This window comes from Oryx dammah, unplaced genomic scaffold (genome assembly GCF_014754425.2).
Source record: "Oryx dammah isolate SB20612 unplaced genomic scaffold, SCBI_Odam_1.1 HiC_scaffold_10, whole genome shotgun sequence".
Lineage (NCBI taxonomy): Eukaryota > Metazoa > Chordata > Mammalia > Artiodactyla > Bovidae > Oryx > Oryx dammah.
In genome coordinates, this window is record NW_024070194.1 from 21,704,373 (window position 1) to 21,719,417 (window position 15,045).

At 43.4% G+C, this 15,045-nt stretch overlaps 1 protein-coding gene across 1 annotated transcript in view; it reads right to left on the reverse strand.

Moving 5' to 3' along the window:
- Window positions 1-14,820, reverse strand: part of TM9SF4 (transmembrane 9 superfamily member 4) — a 51,377-nt gene extending 36,557 nt beyond the window's left edge. The window contains exon 1 of the mRNA XM_040247573.1: window positions 14,574-14,820. Coding sequence (XP_040103507.1) covers window positions 14,574-14,588 — 15 coding nt within the window. The 5' untranslated portion in view covers window positions 14,589-14,820. The remainder of the gene's footprint in view (window positions 1-14,573) is intronic.
- Window positions 14,821-15,045: the final 225 nt, after the last annotated feature.

Here is a 15,045-nt window from a genome sequence, read left to right on the forward strand (position 1 = left end):
ATGTGCCAAGTCCCCGCTTTGTGCTCAGCACTTTACAAACAATGACTCACACCATTCTCACAACTACCACTACCTGGGGATTTCTATCACCATTTCCCAGATGACTGCCGGTTAACCTGAGACCCAGAGATTATATAACTTGCTCAAGATCGGAATGTAGAGAAACAGTATGCTCTTTTCAGGAAGGTGAGCTGCATTATAAGATGATGCACATGTAATGATGACAGTGATAACAATGTCAGCTAACATTTGCTGGACACTGACCATGTGGCAGGCAGTTCTAGGTTCTTTTCATGCAACAACGCAATTAATCTTCACAACAACCGTATGAGGCAGAGACTCTTATTGTTCTCATTTCAGAGATGAAAGCAGTCTCTCTCCAAGGTCCATGCTCTAACCAGAACAGAAAGGAGTTCACTACACAGAGAACCTACCATTTGTCAGGTACTGTGCCAGCCTCACAGAATGCACCCCCACGAGTCAGTTGGGGGACAGATAAGTCATCAGCCAATTGCAATGCTAGGTCCCAGTTGCTGTGGAGGGCCTAGTCTCTTATCCTAGCAGCCAAAAGGCTACGGAGTACACAAGAGCAGCAACAAGCCCGCCCAGTCTTGGAGGGGTGTGGTGTCAATCTAAGCATTCAAGCCTCCTCCAAAGGAAAGGAGAGAGAAGGGGGGAGTGCTGCATAAAGAGTGAAACACAGGGACAAAGGCCTGGGGGCAACCATAAGGAGTTTTTGGCAGGTGAGGTGTAAGTTGGTGCTACTGGAACTTTGATGTACGGATAGATCACCTGGAGGGGTTGTTAAAAGGCAGAGTCTGATTCCGCAGGCCTAGAGGTAGGGGTGGAGAGTGTATTTCTCACAAGCTCACAGGTGATGACAACACTTGTAGTTCATGGATCATCCTGTGAGTCAAAAGCATGAATAGGTCTGTGCAGACAGGAGGCTGGAAGGTACGTAAGGGATATATCACACAAAGCCACACTGAGGAGTCTGGGTTTTGTCCTTTGTGCACTGGAGAGACTCTGAAGAACTTTAAGGAGGAAAGGAATATCTGCAGTTGTAAAGAGTACGTGTATGTGTCTGGGGGGAGGGTGTATATGTGTGCAGCACATTTCTGCTCCAGAGATATTGTAATGTTCAGCCCTAGATTTGACAACTGACAAGGATAAGTGAAGTCACCTATAAATTCTTGGTCAAATGTGAACACAAGAAGCAGCCAGGTTGGGGAGCAGAAATGGTAGGCAGCGGTTCTGAAATTTGAGCAGGCAAGGAAATCACCAGGAGGGATTATTAAAGCTGATTCCTGGGTCTAACCTCCCAGAATGTCTTCTTTGGTAGTTCTGGAGCAGGGCCTGAGAATCTGCTCTTCTAATAAGTTCCCAAGAGATGCTGGAACTTGTCTTGGGATCACACGTTGAGAACCATGGGTGCAGTGGAAAAAGCACAGGCTCTGGGGGTCATACAGATATGAATTCAAGTCCTGACCCATCACTTCCTAGCTGTGTGACTTTGGGCAAGCTTTTTAAACTCTGAGTTTCAGGTTTCTGATTTGTAAGAAGAAACTAGGAACTAATACTCAACTCATGGCAGGGTGCTACAGTGACGACGGCAGTAAGGACTAAGGACGGTACACATTCAGTGTGCTTGATAAGGCAGAGTGGCTTTGCTCTGGGTTGCACTGGAAGGCAGGACCAATGAGCACACTGCAAGGAGGAAGATGTATGCTCATTCTAAGGAAACTTCCAACAAGAGAGTTACCTAGCTAAGGAAAAGGCCATTGTGACTGTGAAGTGATTGTGAAGTCACTCAGTCGTGTCCGACTCTTTGTGACCCCATGGACTGTAGCCTACCAGGCTCCTCCGTCCATGGGATTTTCCAGGCAATAGTACTGGAGTGGGTTGCCATTTCCTTCTCCAGGGGATCTTCCCAACCCAGGGATCGAACCCGGGTCTCCCGCATTGCAGACAGACGCTTTACCCTCTGAGCCATCAGGGAAGTAAGGAAAAAGGCCATAACCAGAGCTAAACAGAGAGAAGCAGGTGACAAGGAAGGAGGAGGACGGTGATATCCCTACCCTAGTGAGGAAAATGAATCAGAAGCCTCATGACCTCCCAGGAATCTCAAGAAATTCATGATTCCTTTGAAACTATGGGATGTTCCACCAACCCAAGCCGCCTAAAGGTAGAACAAAACAAGGCAAAGTTCCAACCCGAGTTGGGTTCCTTAAAGACATCTCTTGAAGAACCTGAAAGTGAAAGTGTAGTCGTGTCCAACTGTTTGTGACCCCATGGACTGCAGCCCACCAGGCTCCTCTGTCCATGGAATTCTCTAGGCAAGAATACTGGAGTGGGTTGTCATTTCCTTCTCCAAGGGGTCTTCCCAACCCAGGGATCAAATCTCAGTCTCTTGCATTGTGGGCAGACTCTTTACCATCTGAGCCCCAAGGGAAGCCGTAGGGGGGTCACATAATCCATGAGGCCAGAGAGGGGAAGTGACATGGTCACACAGCAAGCTGTCTGCAGAGCAAAGAAGGTCCAGCTCCACCAAACCTGGCAGAGCTGGGTGATCAGAAGTTTGTCCCCACTGTGGGAGCCATGCTCAGAGATAATTTTAGGTCATGATTAGAGCTGTCCAAAGAAGAACTTGATGCCAAAGATTAATTGCTTTTTGTCTCCCTTTACCCTCCTCTAATTCTTTTCTTCTCCAATACTATGCCTTCCTTGTCCCTCCCCCAATTCAATGTTTTTCTACTAATAACCAAATCACTGTAGTCAGTTTCACAATTATCTTTTACTTCAGGATTATTTTGAAAAAAAATGAAGGCAGACTAATTTTACTAAATATTAAATATAGAGCTACACAACATGTTTGGCGCTGAAGAAGACAGGAAGAAATGTGCAAATTGAAACAGGAGAAATAGTAGAAGAAAATATACTTTAACACAATCTTGATATGAAAAGTTTTCTAAGAAGAAAACAAAATCCAGAAGCTACTGAGAAAGAGAATATACAGAAAGGAAGAAAATGAAAAAAAAAAAAAAAACCTCATTGTAAAAAAAGACAACTTGAATGAAAATATTTCGCACACACCTGACAAAGGACTAATTTCTTCAATACACCAAGAACTCTTACAAACCAATAAAGGACAAACAACCCCAAAGAATAAGAACAGGCAGTTAAAGAGAAAAAGGTTCATATGGTCAGACACAAGAAGATGCTCAACATCATTCAGAATCTAAAAACTGCAAATGAAAATAATGACATCTTTTTTACCTGTCAGAGTCAAAAAGTTTTTAAAAAAATCTGAATACACTAGATATAGATAAATTTGGGGAGAGCAATTTAGCAAAATATACACTTAAGTGGGAGGCAGGATTATTACTAAAAGACTGCCAACATAAATTATTAAGTAGAAAATAAAGATGCACATCAATGTATACTAACTATAATCTCATTTGTCTAAATAAATTTTTAAAAATGTACCAAAGCCGAAGATATCACAAGAAAAGGAAACTACGGACAGATATTCCTCAGGAACACAAATGGAAAAATCCTTAACAAAACATTAGCAAACTGAATCTAGCAATACAGAAAAAGGTTTACATATCATGGCCAAGCGGGTTCTAGCCCAGGAATGCAATGTTGGCTTCGTATCTGAAAATCAAATAATGCAATACATCATATAAATAAAAAACAAAAACTATACAATCATCACAATTAATGCAGAAAATGCACTTGATGAAATCCAACACATAATCATGATAAAAACTCTAAGCAAACTAGGAATAAAAAAGAACTTCCTCAATCAGATAAATGGTAGCTTTGAAAAACCCACAGCCAACATCATACTTGATGATGAAAGACTGAATGCTTCCTCCCAAGATGAGGAACAAGGCACGGATGTCCACTTGTGTCATTTCTAGTCAGCACTGCTCTATAAGTGCAAATAATACACTCTAAGCTAAAGATAAAGTCATCCAGATTAAAAAGAAAAAAAGCCCTTTTATTTGCAGACTACATATCTTGTATCAAGAAAATCCTAAGGAATCCACAAAACTACAACTAATAAACAAGTTAGACGAGGTCACAGACTACAATATCAATTAAAAACTACTTGTATTTTACATACTAGCAACAAACAACCCAGAAATAAAATTAAGAAAACAGTTTCATCTACAGTAGCTTCAAAAAGAATAAAGTATATAGGAATACGCTTTTAAAAAGGACTTGTATCCTGACAACTATAAAACATTGCTAAGAAAAGTGAAAAATATCTAAATAATTGGAGAGACATTCCATACTGAAATGGAAGACTCAGTACTGTTAGGACAGCAATTCTCCCCAAACTAACCTATGGATTCAGTGCAATCCCTATCAAAATCCCAGGAGGCTTTTTTATTGAAACTGACAAGCTGATTCTTAAATTTACCTGGAAACACGAAGGACCCAAAATATCCAAAATAACTTTAAAAAAGAACAAAACTAAAGGATTTATTCTACCAATTTCTAAGCAATTATAAAGCTACAGTAATGAAGACATTGTGATAAGGATAAGCATAAGAGGCCAATGGAACGAAATTAAAAGTCTGGAGATAAATCTTTGTATTAACAGTAAACTGACTTTTAACAAAGTTGCCAAGGCAATTCAATAGGGAAAGGGCAGTCTTTTCAACAAATGGTGCTTGCACAATTTGGTAGCCATGTCCAAAAGGAACCTGACATCACGTACAAAAATTAACAAAATGGATCATAGACGTAGACAGAAAAGCTAGCAAAAAAACATTTTTATGTACATAAAACATCTACTTTTAAAAAAGCAGATTTTTTTTTTAAGTAGATTTTTTTAAAAGTAGACGTTTTATGTACATGAAAATGTTCTGGAGAAATATTAAAAAAAAATCAGAGTACACCTGATGAATGGATAGGGGATAGCTGAGTGACTTTCTTTTCATTTGTAACATTTATGCTTTTTTCCATGTACATGGATAACCTATATTCAAAATAAATACACTGACATTTTAGGAAGGGGGTTTCCTCTGAAACCATTTGGGCAAGTTCCCCTGAAGATGGGCAGAAAATGGCAGCTATAAGGTAAGAATGATGCCGTGGAGATTCTGGAGCCAGGTGTGTGATCTGAACCAGACCAGATCAGTCATTCTTAAACTTGGGAAAGTGTTGCAAATCCCTCTGAGAATCTTTAAAAAGTTACAGAAGCTGCTCCCAGGAAAAAACACTCCAAAATGCAGAATATGACGTATGAGTCCAAGACCAAAGACCTAGAAGTTGACAGGCTCTTGATTAAAGAACTCTGTACTGGATCCCATTTCAACTTTTTGTGATTATTTGACTTAATTACCTTTGTAGCCCTTGACCGCCTGATAGAGGATGTTTGACGTGTAGTTCATTTCTGTAAGGAAATTAGGAAGAAGCAAAGTACCTGCTTCTTGCGAAATCCCTTTATATCTTCCTTTAATTTTCAACTGATCCCCAGAAACTCTCACATGAGACTGTCTGAAAAGTCAGTTAAGTATTTAGCAAACATCTGTTGCATGTTCAGACCCATGAACAGAGTGGGAGTCACAGGAGAGGTGAACCAGTCCATTCAATGTTATTTGCTTTACTTGGTTTCCAAGTCACAAAACTGCAGAGGTAGGATGTCAAGGAACAAGGTGATGGTAATCTAGAAGCCCTTGTATTGTAATCTAACACTCCATCTCAGGCAAAGATATAGGTGACTAGGAAAGTTATAAAGCTCAAGAGACCTAAGAATCAAGGTCTTGCCCTCTCTATTTTATTCTTGGGGGTTGGGCACACAGAAAAACTTCTCCCAAACAATAGCCAAATGAAGAACTATTAGGACCCAAAAGTACCCTTCACCCCTCCCAGCCAACTCTGCACCACCCAGTTTGAAAGGTATGAACAATTAACTTCTTCCAAAGAAAATAGGAAGTTTCCCCTGAGAATTGAGAATTTTTCATTTACTCATATTCTCTGTGGCCAGAAGTTAACCTTTTGTTTTCTGGAGCTCTCTGCCTTGCTGTCTTCTTTCCCATAAATAGCATCTGAGTATAGAGCATGGCCAATCTGAACAGCCTTCCAGATTCCTATTTCATGCCCTTCCTGCTGCAAAAGCTGCACCTTCCCTTAAGAGTAAACTAGATTCTTCTTTTTCCTTTTCAAAGATATAATCATTATTTCAAGATCATTCAGTAACTGCTCCCCAGATGTGCGGGGGTGGGGGAGAAGAAAGAAAAAGACTTTGTGGCAGTTTGCCAACAGTTAACTGAAATCAATTACCTAATCAGCTAAAGCTCCCTAAGAATTCAACCATACTTGAACGAAAGCTAATGACAGCCAAAGACCACTTACCAAGCAGCATCCATGGAGCTAAAGACCTCAGGAAGAAAAACAAACAAACCCAGAACCAAAATTAGCCACAGGAGACTGAAAATGTAGCCTTTATTTCAGAGCCCATAGACACTGAGTGACTACTGGGGTGCTGCTGCTGCTGCTGCTAAGTCGCTTCAGTGCAACCCCATAGACGGTAGCCCACCAGGCTCCCCCACCCCTGGGATTCTCCAGGCAAGAACACTGGAGTGGGCTGCCATTTCCTTCTCCAATGCATGAAAGTGAAAAGTGAAAGTGAAGTCGCTCAGTCGTGTCCGACTCTTAGCGACCCCATGGACTGCAGCCTACCAGGCTCCTCCATTCATGGGATTTTCCAGGCAAGAGTACTGGAGTGGGGTGCCATTACCTTCTCCTTCTTCAGGAATAAAATGAAGCTAATTCTGAGAGAGATGGGAATACCAGACCACCTAACCTGCCTCTTGAGAAATCTGTATGCAGGTCAGGAAGCAACAGTTAGAACTGGACATGGAACAACAGACTGGTTCCAAATAGGAAAAGGAGTACGTCAAGGCTGTATATTGTCACCCTGCTTATTTAACTTATATGCAGAGAAACGCTGGACTGGAAGAAACACAAGCTGGAATCAAGATTGCCGGGAGAAATATCAATAATCTCAGATATGCAGATGACACCACCCTTATGGCAGAAAGTGAAGAGGAACTCAAAAGCCTCTTGATGAAAGTAAAAGAGGAGAGTGAAAAGGTTGGCTTAAAGCTCAACATTCAGAAAATGAAGATCATGGCATCCAGTTCCATCACTTCATGGGAAATAGATGGGGAGACAATGGAAACAATGTCAGACTTTATTTTGGGGGGCTCCAAAATCACTGCAGATGGTGATTGCAGCCATGAAATTAAAAGACGCTTACTCCTTGGAAGAAAAGTTATGACCAACCTAGATAGTATACTCAAAAGCAGAGACATTACTTTGCCGACTAAGGTCCATCTAGTCAAGGCTATGGCTTTTCCAGTAGTCATGTATGGATGTGAGAGTTGGACTGTAAAGAAGGCTGAGTGCCGAAGAATTGATGCTTTTGAACTGTGGTGTTGGAGAACTCTTGAGAACCCCTTGGACTGCAAGGAGATCCAACCAGTCCATTCTGAAGGAGATCAGCCCTGGGACTTCTTTGGAAGGAATGATGCTAAAGCTGAAACTCCAATACTTTGGCCACCTCATGTGAAGAGTTGACTCATTGGAAAAGACTCTGATGCTGGGAGGGATTGGGGGCAGGAGGAGAAGGGGACGAAAGAGAATGAGATGGCTGGATGACATCACTGACTCGATGGATGTGAGTCTGAGTGAACTCCGGGAGTTGGTGATGGACAGGGAGGCCTGGCGTGCTGCGATTCATGGGGTTGCAAAGAGTCGGACAGGACTGAGTGACTGAACTGAACTGAACTGAATACTAGTAGCTGATACATTGTTTCAAGAGTGGAGAAAGATGGCGACCCAGTGGTTAAACTTGGCACTTTCAGGGCAGGGGTCCTGTTCAGACTGTGGTCAGGGAACTAAGATCCCATGCAGCGCAGCCAAAAAAATTAACATAATTTATTGGGCAGAGACACACACAAAGACTCAAAAGTGTTCTTTGGGGGTAGGGAACAACCAACTGTGTGAAAGTCCAGGTGAAACTAATAACTACCCTCACCAAGCAGAAGACATCCAGACCCAGACCTTGAGGCCAGAAAGTGCAGAAATAAAACATTAAAAATGCACGGAACTTCCCTCCCCTCTTGGGTATTTATTAAATACTCTGTTAGCCCAAGCAATAGGCTTAGATAGTTCATCTCCTAAAATTTCAAACCCTGGAGTAGGAAAGTTACGGCGTGTTCATCTCTCATTTCATTTAATCATCACAATTCTTTCAGAGTCTCATCCTCATTTTAAAAATAAGAAAACTGATCCAGACAAAAAAGTTCTGGAGATGGATGGTGGTGATGGTTGCACAATAATGTGAATGTATTTAATGCCACTGTACACACAATGTCTCTGTACATGGAATCCCAGTGTACATGCAATGCCACTGTACATGCAAAGCCAGTGTACACATAAAATAGTTTAAATGATACATTTTATGTCTATTTTACCACAGTAAAAAAAAAAATTTAAGTAACAGGTTTAAAGAACCAAATGGTTGGCCGGAAGTCATAAAACCAATCAGTGTCAGATTCTAGTCCATGAGCTTAGACCCAGCCTTAGTTTCTTCATTTGTAAAATGGGTTTTTGTAGAGATTAGATGGAATAATGGATGGACATATGGTTTATCAACTGACATGTATCTTGTGAACAGAAAATTTCCCCTCAAAATTAGGTAACCTAGGGGATTACCACAAACTTTAAATATTGCTTTTGAATCCGCATGTCAAAATAGGAAGATTTTATAGAGAGACCACCTCATCCAGGAGTTGCTAATTCAACCCCCTAGAAAGGCCATGCAAATTACCTACTGGGTGACGCTGCTAAGGAATAAGCCAAAAGGTATGGAAGACTGGGTCCTGCATGGGGAATGTTCTTTATGGGAACTTTGGGCCCAAATTTTCAAGAGAAAAATGAAAACCCAGAACTTTTGTAATGTGGAATATCCCAATTATTAAATATTGGGCAACTAACTGGAAAAAAATGTAAAGTCCTGTGCCTGCCAACCTCTCTTCCTTGCCCCCCAACCCCAATCAAAGCCATATGAAGATGTGCTCCGTAACTGTCACTTCATAGCATGAGATCTGCTTCATTAGAAACTGAGGCCCAAAAAAAAAAAAAAAAAAAAAAGAAAGAAAACTGAGGCCCAAAGATACTAAGTGACTGGCCAGGGCTCCCAGACTCCCTTCTAAACTGGCTTATGAATTCACCTCCAATTTGTGATTTGATTTTGTTTTTTAAGAACTGCCAGTACCATTTAGTATACCCTCTGAACACAAAACCTTCAGATTTCAAACCCAGGGAGATCTGTCAGTTTTAATGCTTGGGGATAGATGAGAAGTCATGGTACAGAGCAGAGAAGGAAGCAATGAAGAGGAATGGGACAGAACCGAGAAAGAAGTCCCAGCGTCCGAAACCGTGTCCCACTCGGGAACTATCAGTGTCAGCAAATGGTTCAAGGATCAAAGCAGGTCTGGGGCGGTAGGTGGCTCCCACCACTCGCCTATGGCCAGATGGCCCTGTTCATCCTGAGTCCTTCCCACCTCCCTGCCAGTGCCCAGAGATCAAAACTCAACCTTCAACATTCTGTGACCTGCTTCTTTTTCACTGAGATCAAAGGGAAACTTTTGTCCAAGTTGTAAAAGAGAAACCAAGAGGCAACTTAATGCCGCCTCTGCCTTCCTTGGACTTCCTGGGGGGATTAAGGGCACTCCTTTAAAGGGATTTCTCAGAGAAACACATCTGTGCCAAGGACTGGTGTTGGCGCCTCGGCTTCTAAGGACACAGCGGCTCCTGCAGAATACATGTGCCGGGTGGAGCAAGTGGAGAGAATAGACAATACAACCAACAGACAGCAGCCCGGAAAGACCACAGGGACTAAGATCACGGGAAAAAAAGAATCTGATTTTATAGGCATATCAGCAAAAATCACCTTGAATGCAAGTATTCTAAGCCACAAAATTTTCAACCTTAAGTTGAAATCTTCAATATCATTGAAGATTTTACAAATTTCATTGAAGAATTTAGAAATCTTCAAGTCTAAATCTTCATTTCACATATGACCTGTGCTGAAACAGACTAATAACACCAAAGTAATTTACTCCAGGCCACTTGATAGATCAATGGCAGTGCTGGGACTAAGCCCCAGCTGCCTCTTCCTCAATGAGCTGCTGGCCATTCCCAGGTGAGGCCCCGGGGAGACAGCAAGTTGCCACACACAGGAGTCCAGGCCTCCTGCTTTCTGTCCCAGGCCTCTATCAGCCAGACTTCATCACAAAACACGATTCCTGTGCTTCTGACTGGCCCGGAGACAGGGGGACAGGGGGCAAGGGGGATACTGGGAGGAAGGAACTGGTTAGCACTGCTTTCGTTTGATCAAAGGAAACTAGAGGTCATTCAGACCATTCCCCTGCCTCTGGACTGGATCAAACTCAACCTCAGAACAGTGAGAACTGACCCAGCAATTCTACTCCTAGGTATACACCCAAGAAAACAGAACCAATGTTTACCCAAGAGCTTGCACACGAAATGTTCACAGCAACATTATTCATAACATCCCCAAAGTAGAAACAATCCCCAAAACCATGAATAGATGAAAAGGTAAACCAAATGAGGTCTATCCACACAATGGAACATTATTTGATCATAAAAAGGAATGAAATATTGACACATGCTGCTGCTGCTGCTGCTGCTGCTGCTAAGTCGTTTCAGTCGTGTCCGACTCTGTGCGACTCCACAGACGGCAGCGCACCAAGCTCCCCCGTCCCTGGGATTCTCCAGGCAAGAACACTGGAGTGCCATTTCCTTCTCCAATGCATGAAAGTGAAAAGTGAAAGGGAAGTCGCTCAGTCATATCTGACTCTTAGCGACCCCGTGGACTGCAGCCCACCAGGCTCCTCCGTCCATGGGATTTTCCAGGCAAGAGTACTGGAGTGGGGTGCCATTGCCTTCTCCATGACACATGCTATGGCATGGATGAACTCTGAAAACATTATGCCTTGTTTAAAAAAAAAAAGTCAGATAACAAAACACCACATATTGTTTGATCCCATTTATATGAAATGTCCAGAACAGAAAAATCTATACAGACAGAAAGTATATTAATGGTTGCCAGGGACTGGAGGGAAGAGGGAGTGGGAAGTGGCTGCTAATGGATTTTTTTTAATGGGGTGATGAAAATATTCTGGAGGTGGACAGTGGTGAAGGTTGCACAACTCTGTGAATATACTAAAAAGCACTGAACTGTAAACTTTCAACGGGTGGATTTTACATTATATGAATTATAATCCAACAAAACGGAAAAAAACATAACACCCCAAACAGCACGAACAATGTGTGAGAGAAATACACAGTTTTATTTTCCAAACAGAGGTTTCTAGACTCCTGAGATGTCTACAAATGTCCTCAATGGACACTTCCCAAGTTCCACCAAAACAATATTCCTCAGAGCATATTCCATATGCTCAACAGTTCTATAAAGGATGAGATATGGGCCTGCTCCTCACCTCAGACCCAGCTAGAGCAACTAGGTATCGTGTAACTTTATAGTCATCTAAAGCCAGGGCAGGAGGAACGCAGGAAAACTACAGAGAACTTCTGTTTACATCAGCCATCTACTCCTAGCTGGGGAAGTTCAGGAAACACCCACTGTGCTAACACAGATCTGGGAGGTGGCAGCCGACCCCTGGGGAAGAAGAACCAATCACTAAGGAAAGGGAGGGAGGTAAAAACCCATAAATATCACTTGAAACTTGCACCCACAACCCTAACTTTCAAAATAAAAGAAAAAAACAAAAGCCAGCATGTTCCCACGGTCACTGAATCTATTAGCTAGGTTCCTCTTTGGTTGTATGACTTGCCTCAGAAACCCAGACACCCCAAAGCAGAGCCACACACTTCCATCCCCAGCAGTTGTGAAACAACCTATTGTACGAGGGTGCGGGGACTGTTCTAACTTCCGGATAATAAAGGGCTTCACACAGACCAAGCTCAAGTTTATCTGCCCACCCAGCCCGTCACACGTAGTATGACAGACACGTAGTATGACGGACACGTAGTATCCCCTGTTAAGAAATGTGCTTCTGTGACTTTTCCCTATTGCATCAAACATGAAGCTGCTCATGTGCCCTCTTTAACGTGGCCTCTGTGGGTCCCTGTACACACTACACTCTTAATTTCTGGAAATCAGTTTATAGTATTCATCATGAAGGCAGAGGGTGATACTCCCCGGTGACACAACAAACATAAAGTCACTTTGCTGTCCACTGTGCTTAGAATAAAATCCAAATGCCTTTCCATGGTTTCTCTACAGGCTGAGAACAAGCCAGCTCCCTTAATATAACACTCTGAAAAGTGTGGGAAGGGCAAGCACTGTAACAGAACAGTCTTTCAAAATGCAATCCACAGATTACAAACTGTAGACTACAACCCACAATTACAGGCATGCTTCTAGAAACACAGCTCTTCCTGCCTCTCTCTGATTCCATCTTGGATTATTCTTTGCTCCCCCCAACCCCCGACTCCTCACCATGTTTCAGCCCCTCCAGCCTTCTGTGTTCCTCAAACATACTCTTTCCCCTCTTGGTCCTTTATACTTGCCATCTCCTTTGCTTGGAACACTCTCTGCATTGCTGGTTCCTTCTCGTCAATCAGGTCTCAACTCACGTCACTTTCTCTGAGAAGACTTCTCTGACCACGTAATCCAAAGCAGTTGCACCAGCCTGTCACCCCCCAATTACTACCACGTCATCTTGCCCTCTTCACAATTACCACTATCTGACATTACCTTGTTCCTGTATTTTCCTACTGACGGTCTCCTCAGGCTAGAAAAACTCTACAAGCACAGGGACCTTGACCCTCTAACTCACCAGTACATCCCTAAGTCTTGGCACAGAGCAGGCACTCAAATATTTGTTGATTAAATGTGTACCAGAAATATGTTAACTTATTACCTCTTAAAACCTCAGAACAGAGCAAGAATTTCCCAGTGCAATGCTATAAATGCAACTTTACTGAACTCCTTCCCTATGGCAAAAGAGGGTGTGACTTTTCCTGTTCATGTTAAGTTCTTATGCCATTCTTGTTCTGAAAGTGGTCCAAAAAAAAAAAAAAAAAATTGGTTTCAACATACCACGTTTGGGATTTTTTTCTGTGGTCTAAGACCACAGATATCAGGCAAGGCTGTGAAGTCTTTTACCTGACCTCTGAGGTTCTAATTAAGGAATCCCTTATTAAATAAAAAGGATAATTTATCAGTTGGTTAACAGGAGGAGGGGAATTTGTTATCAGCCAGTAACCTATCCTTGCTTGGCAAAAATCAATACCAAAGAATTTAAACAAGAATCTTCCTTTACTAAAGTCAAATGTCTTTTGTGTCCCATCCTGTGTCCCAGGATGAAATTATCTGCTGAGGAAGCAACATATAGGAACAGTACAAAATCACTCTGGCCTAAGTGACTTCAATTTTGGTTCCGGTCTCTTGACAAGCAGAATGTGAGCCGACCTTCTGGAAGAAGAAAGAGCCAGTTTTTCACAGATCTACTTCCAGCATTCTATACCAGAAGCCAGCCAGTTCTGATCCACTTTCCGGGTACAGCTTATCCACATACCCTTATCCACACAAACGCTTCATCCTAAAGAGCTGTGTGGCCTTGTAGGGGCACGTGAAGGGGAGGGGGCCAGGCAGCACTGGCATAGTGCTTTTCACAACTGACCACCTCCATCATAATCACTAGAGTGCTTATAAAAGTATAGATTCCTAGGCATCTCCTAGGCCAACAGAATTAGAATCTTTGGAAACTGCATTTTTAACAAGCTTCCCCACACACACCACAAGTCTTATGCACAGGAAAGTCTGACAACCAGTGGGATAAAAGATCCCTAGGAGAGAGGCAGGAAATTGGAATTGAGAGAAGACGAGATGTGATTAGAGAAGATCTGGGGATTGACAATGGGGGCTGGGGGGTAGGGGTAAAGGCACGCTTCCGGGTATCGGCAGTCAAGACAGGTGCGCAGTGGGGACAACTGAGAGTAGAGGTGAGGACAGGGCTCTAGAAAGGATATGACACAGGGTTCGGGGTGGGAGAGGTGAGCACGCATTCGCGGACTGGTCAAGATAGTGGGGAGGCGGGGAGGCGGAGAAAGCAGGGTACAGACGTGAGAGGGAGGAGCAAAACTCGGGAGTAACGGGGGCTCTTTGAAGGGGTGAGGACTGCAAAGTGAAAATTGGGAAATGGGGGTCACAGGAGGCAAAGACCAAGACTGGGATAGGAACCGGCTAGGGTGGTAGCTGAGACCTTTCCTCTGACCCAGAGCCTCCCCCAAAACTTCGGGCCTTGACAAGCCTGAGTGCGGGGCAAAGGCCGGAGACGGGGAGTTTGGGGGAGACAAGCCCAATCAGGGATGTCCCTCAGGCCTGAGCTAGGGGTCCCTGAAGTGGATCGGGCCAAGCATGGGACGCCAGGAAGTCCTAGGATCCCCCAGAGCGGCCCGCTCCATCTCCGGCTCCCGGAGTCTCCTTCACTCACCATCGCCGCCGCCATCTTGGATCCACGTGTCGCCGTAATGACGTCAGCGGAAGTAGGGTTTCCTTGGTTACGGAGTTTACCTCCGCGAGGTGCTGCCCTGTTTCACTCGCTCTTGTGGTCGCGGTGAGTGGAGGCGCAAAGAAGACTTAGCTCCTGATCGTTAGCCTGGTCTGGGCAGTTAGGTCGCTGATTAAGTAAAAAGACAGGGTGGTGTAACTACGGAAGCCATGTTAACTCCTGGCAGACCCACGCTCCTTCCCCGGCTGACGCTGCATTGTGGGTAATAGCGGGGTGCGTAAAGGTGCTTGTTCTGTGGGCTCCATCTTTACTATTGGCAGGAAGATCCGTTGCCAGGGTTACCTGAGCCCCTTGATTCGGTTGAGTGGGATTCGTACCAGGGCTCCATTAGCTGAATGATTTGTAATTAATGTATTTAATTATTTGCTTGGCTATCAAGTATTCTCTCCAATAG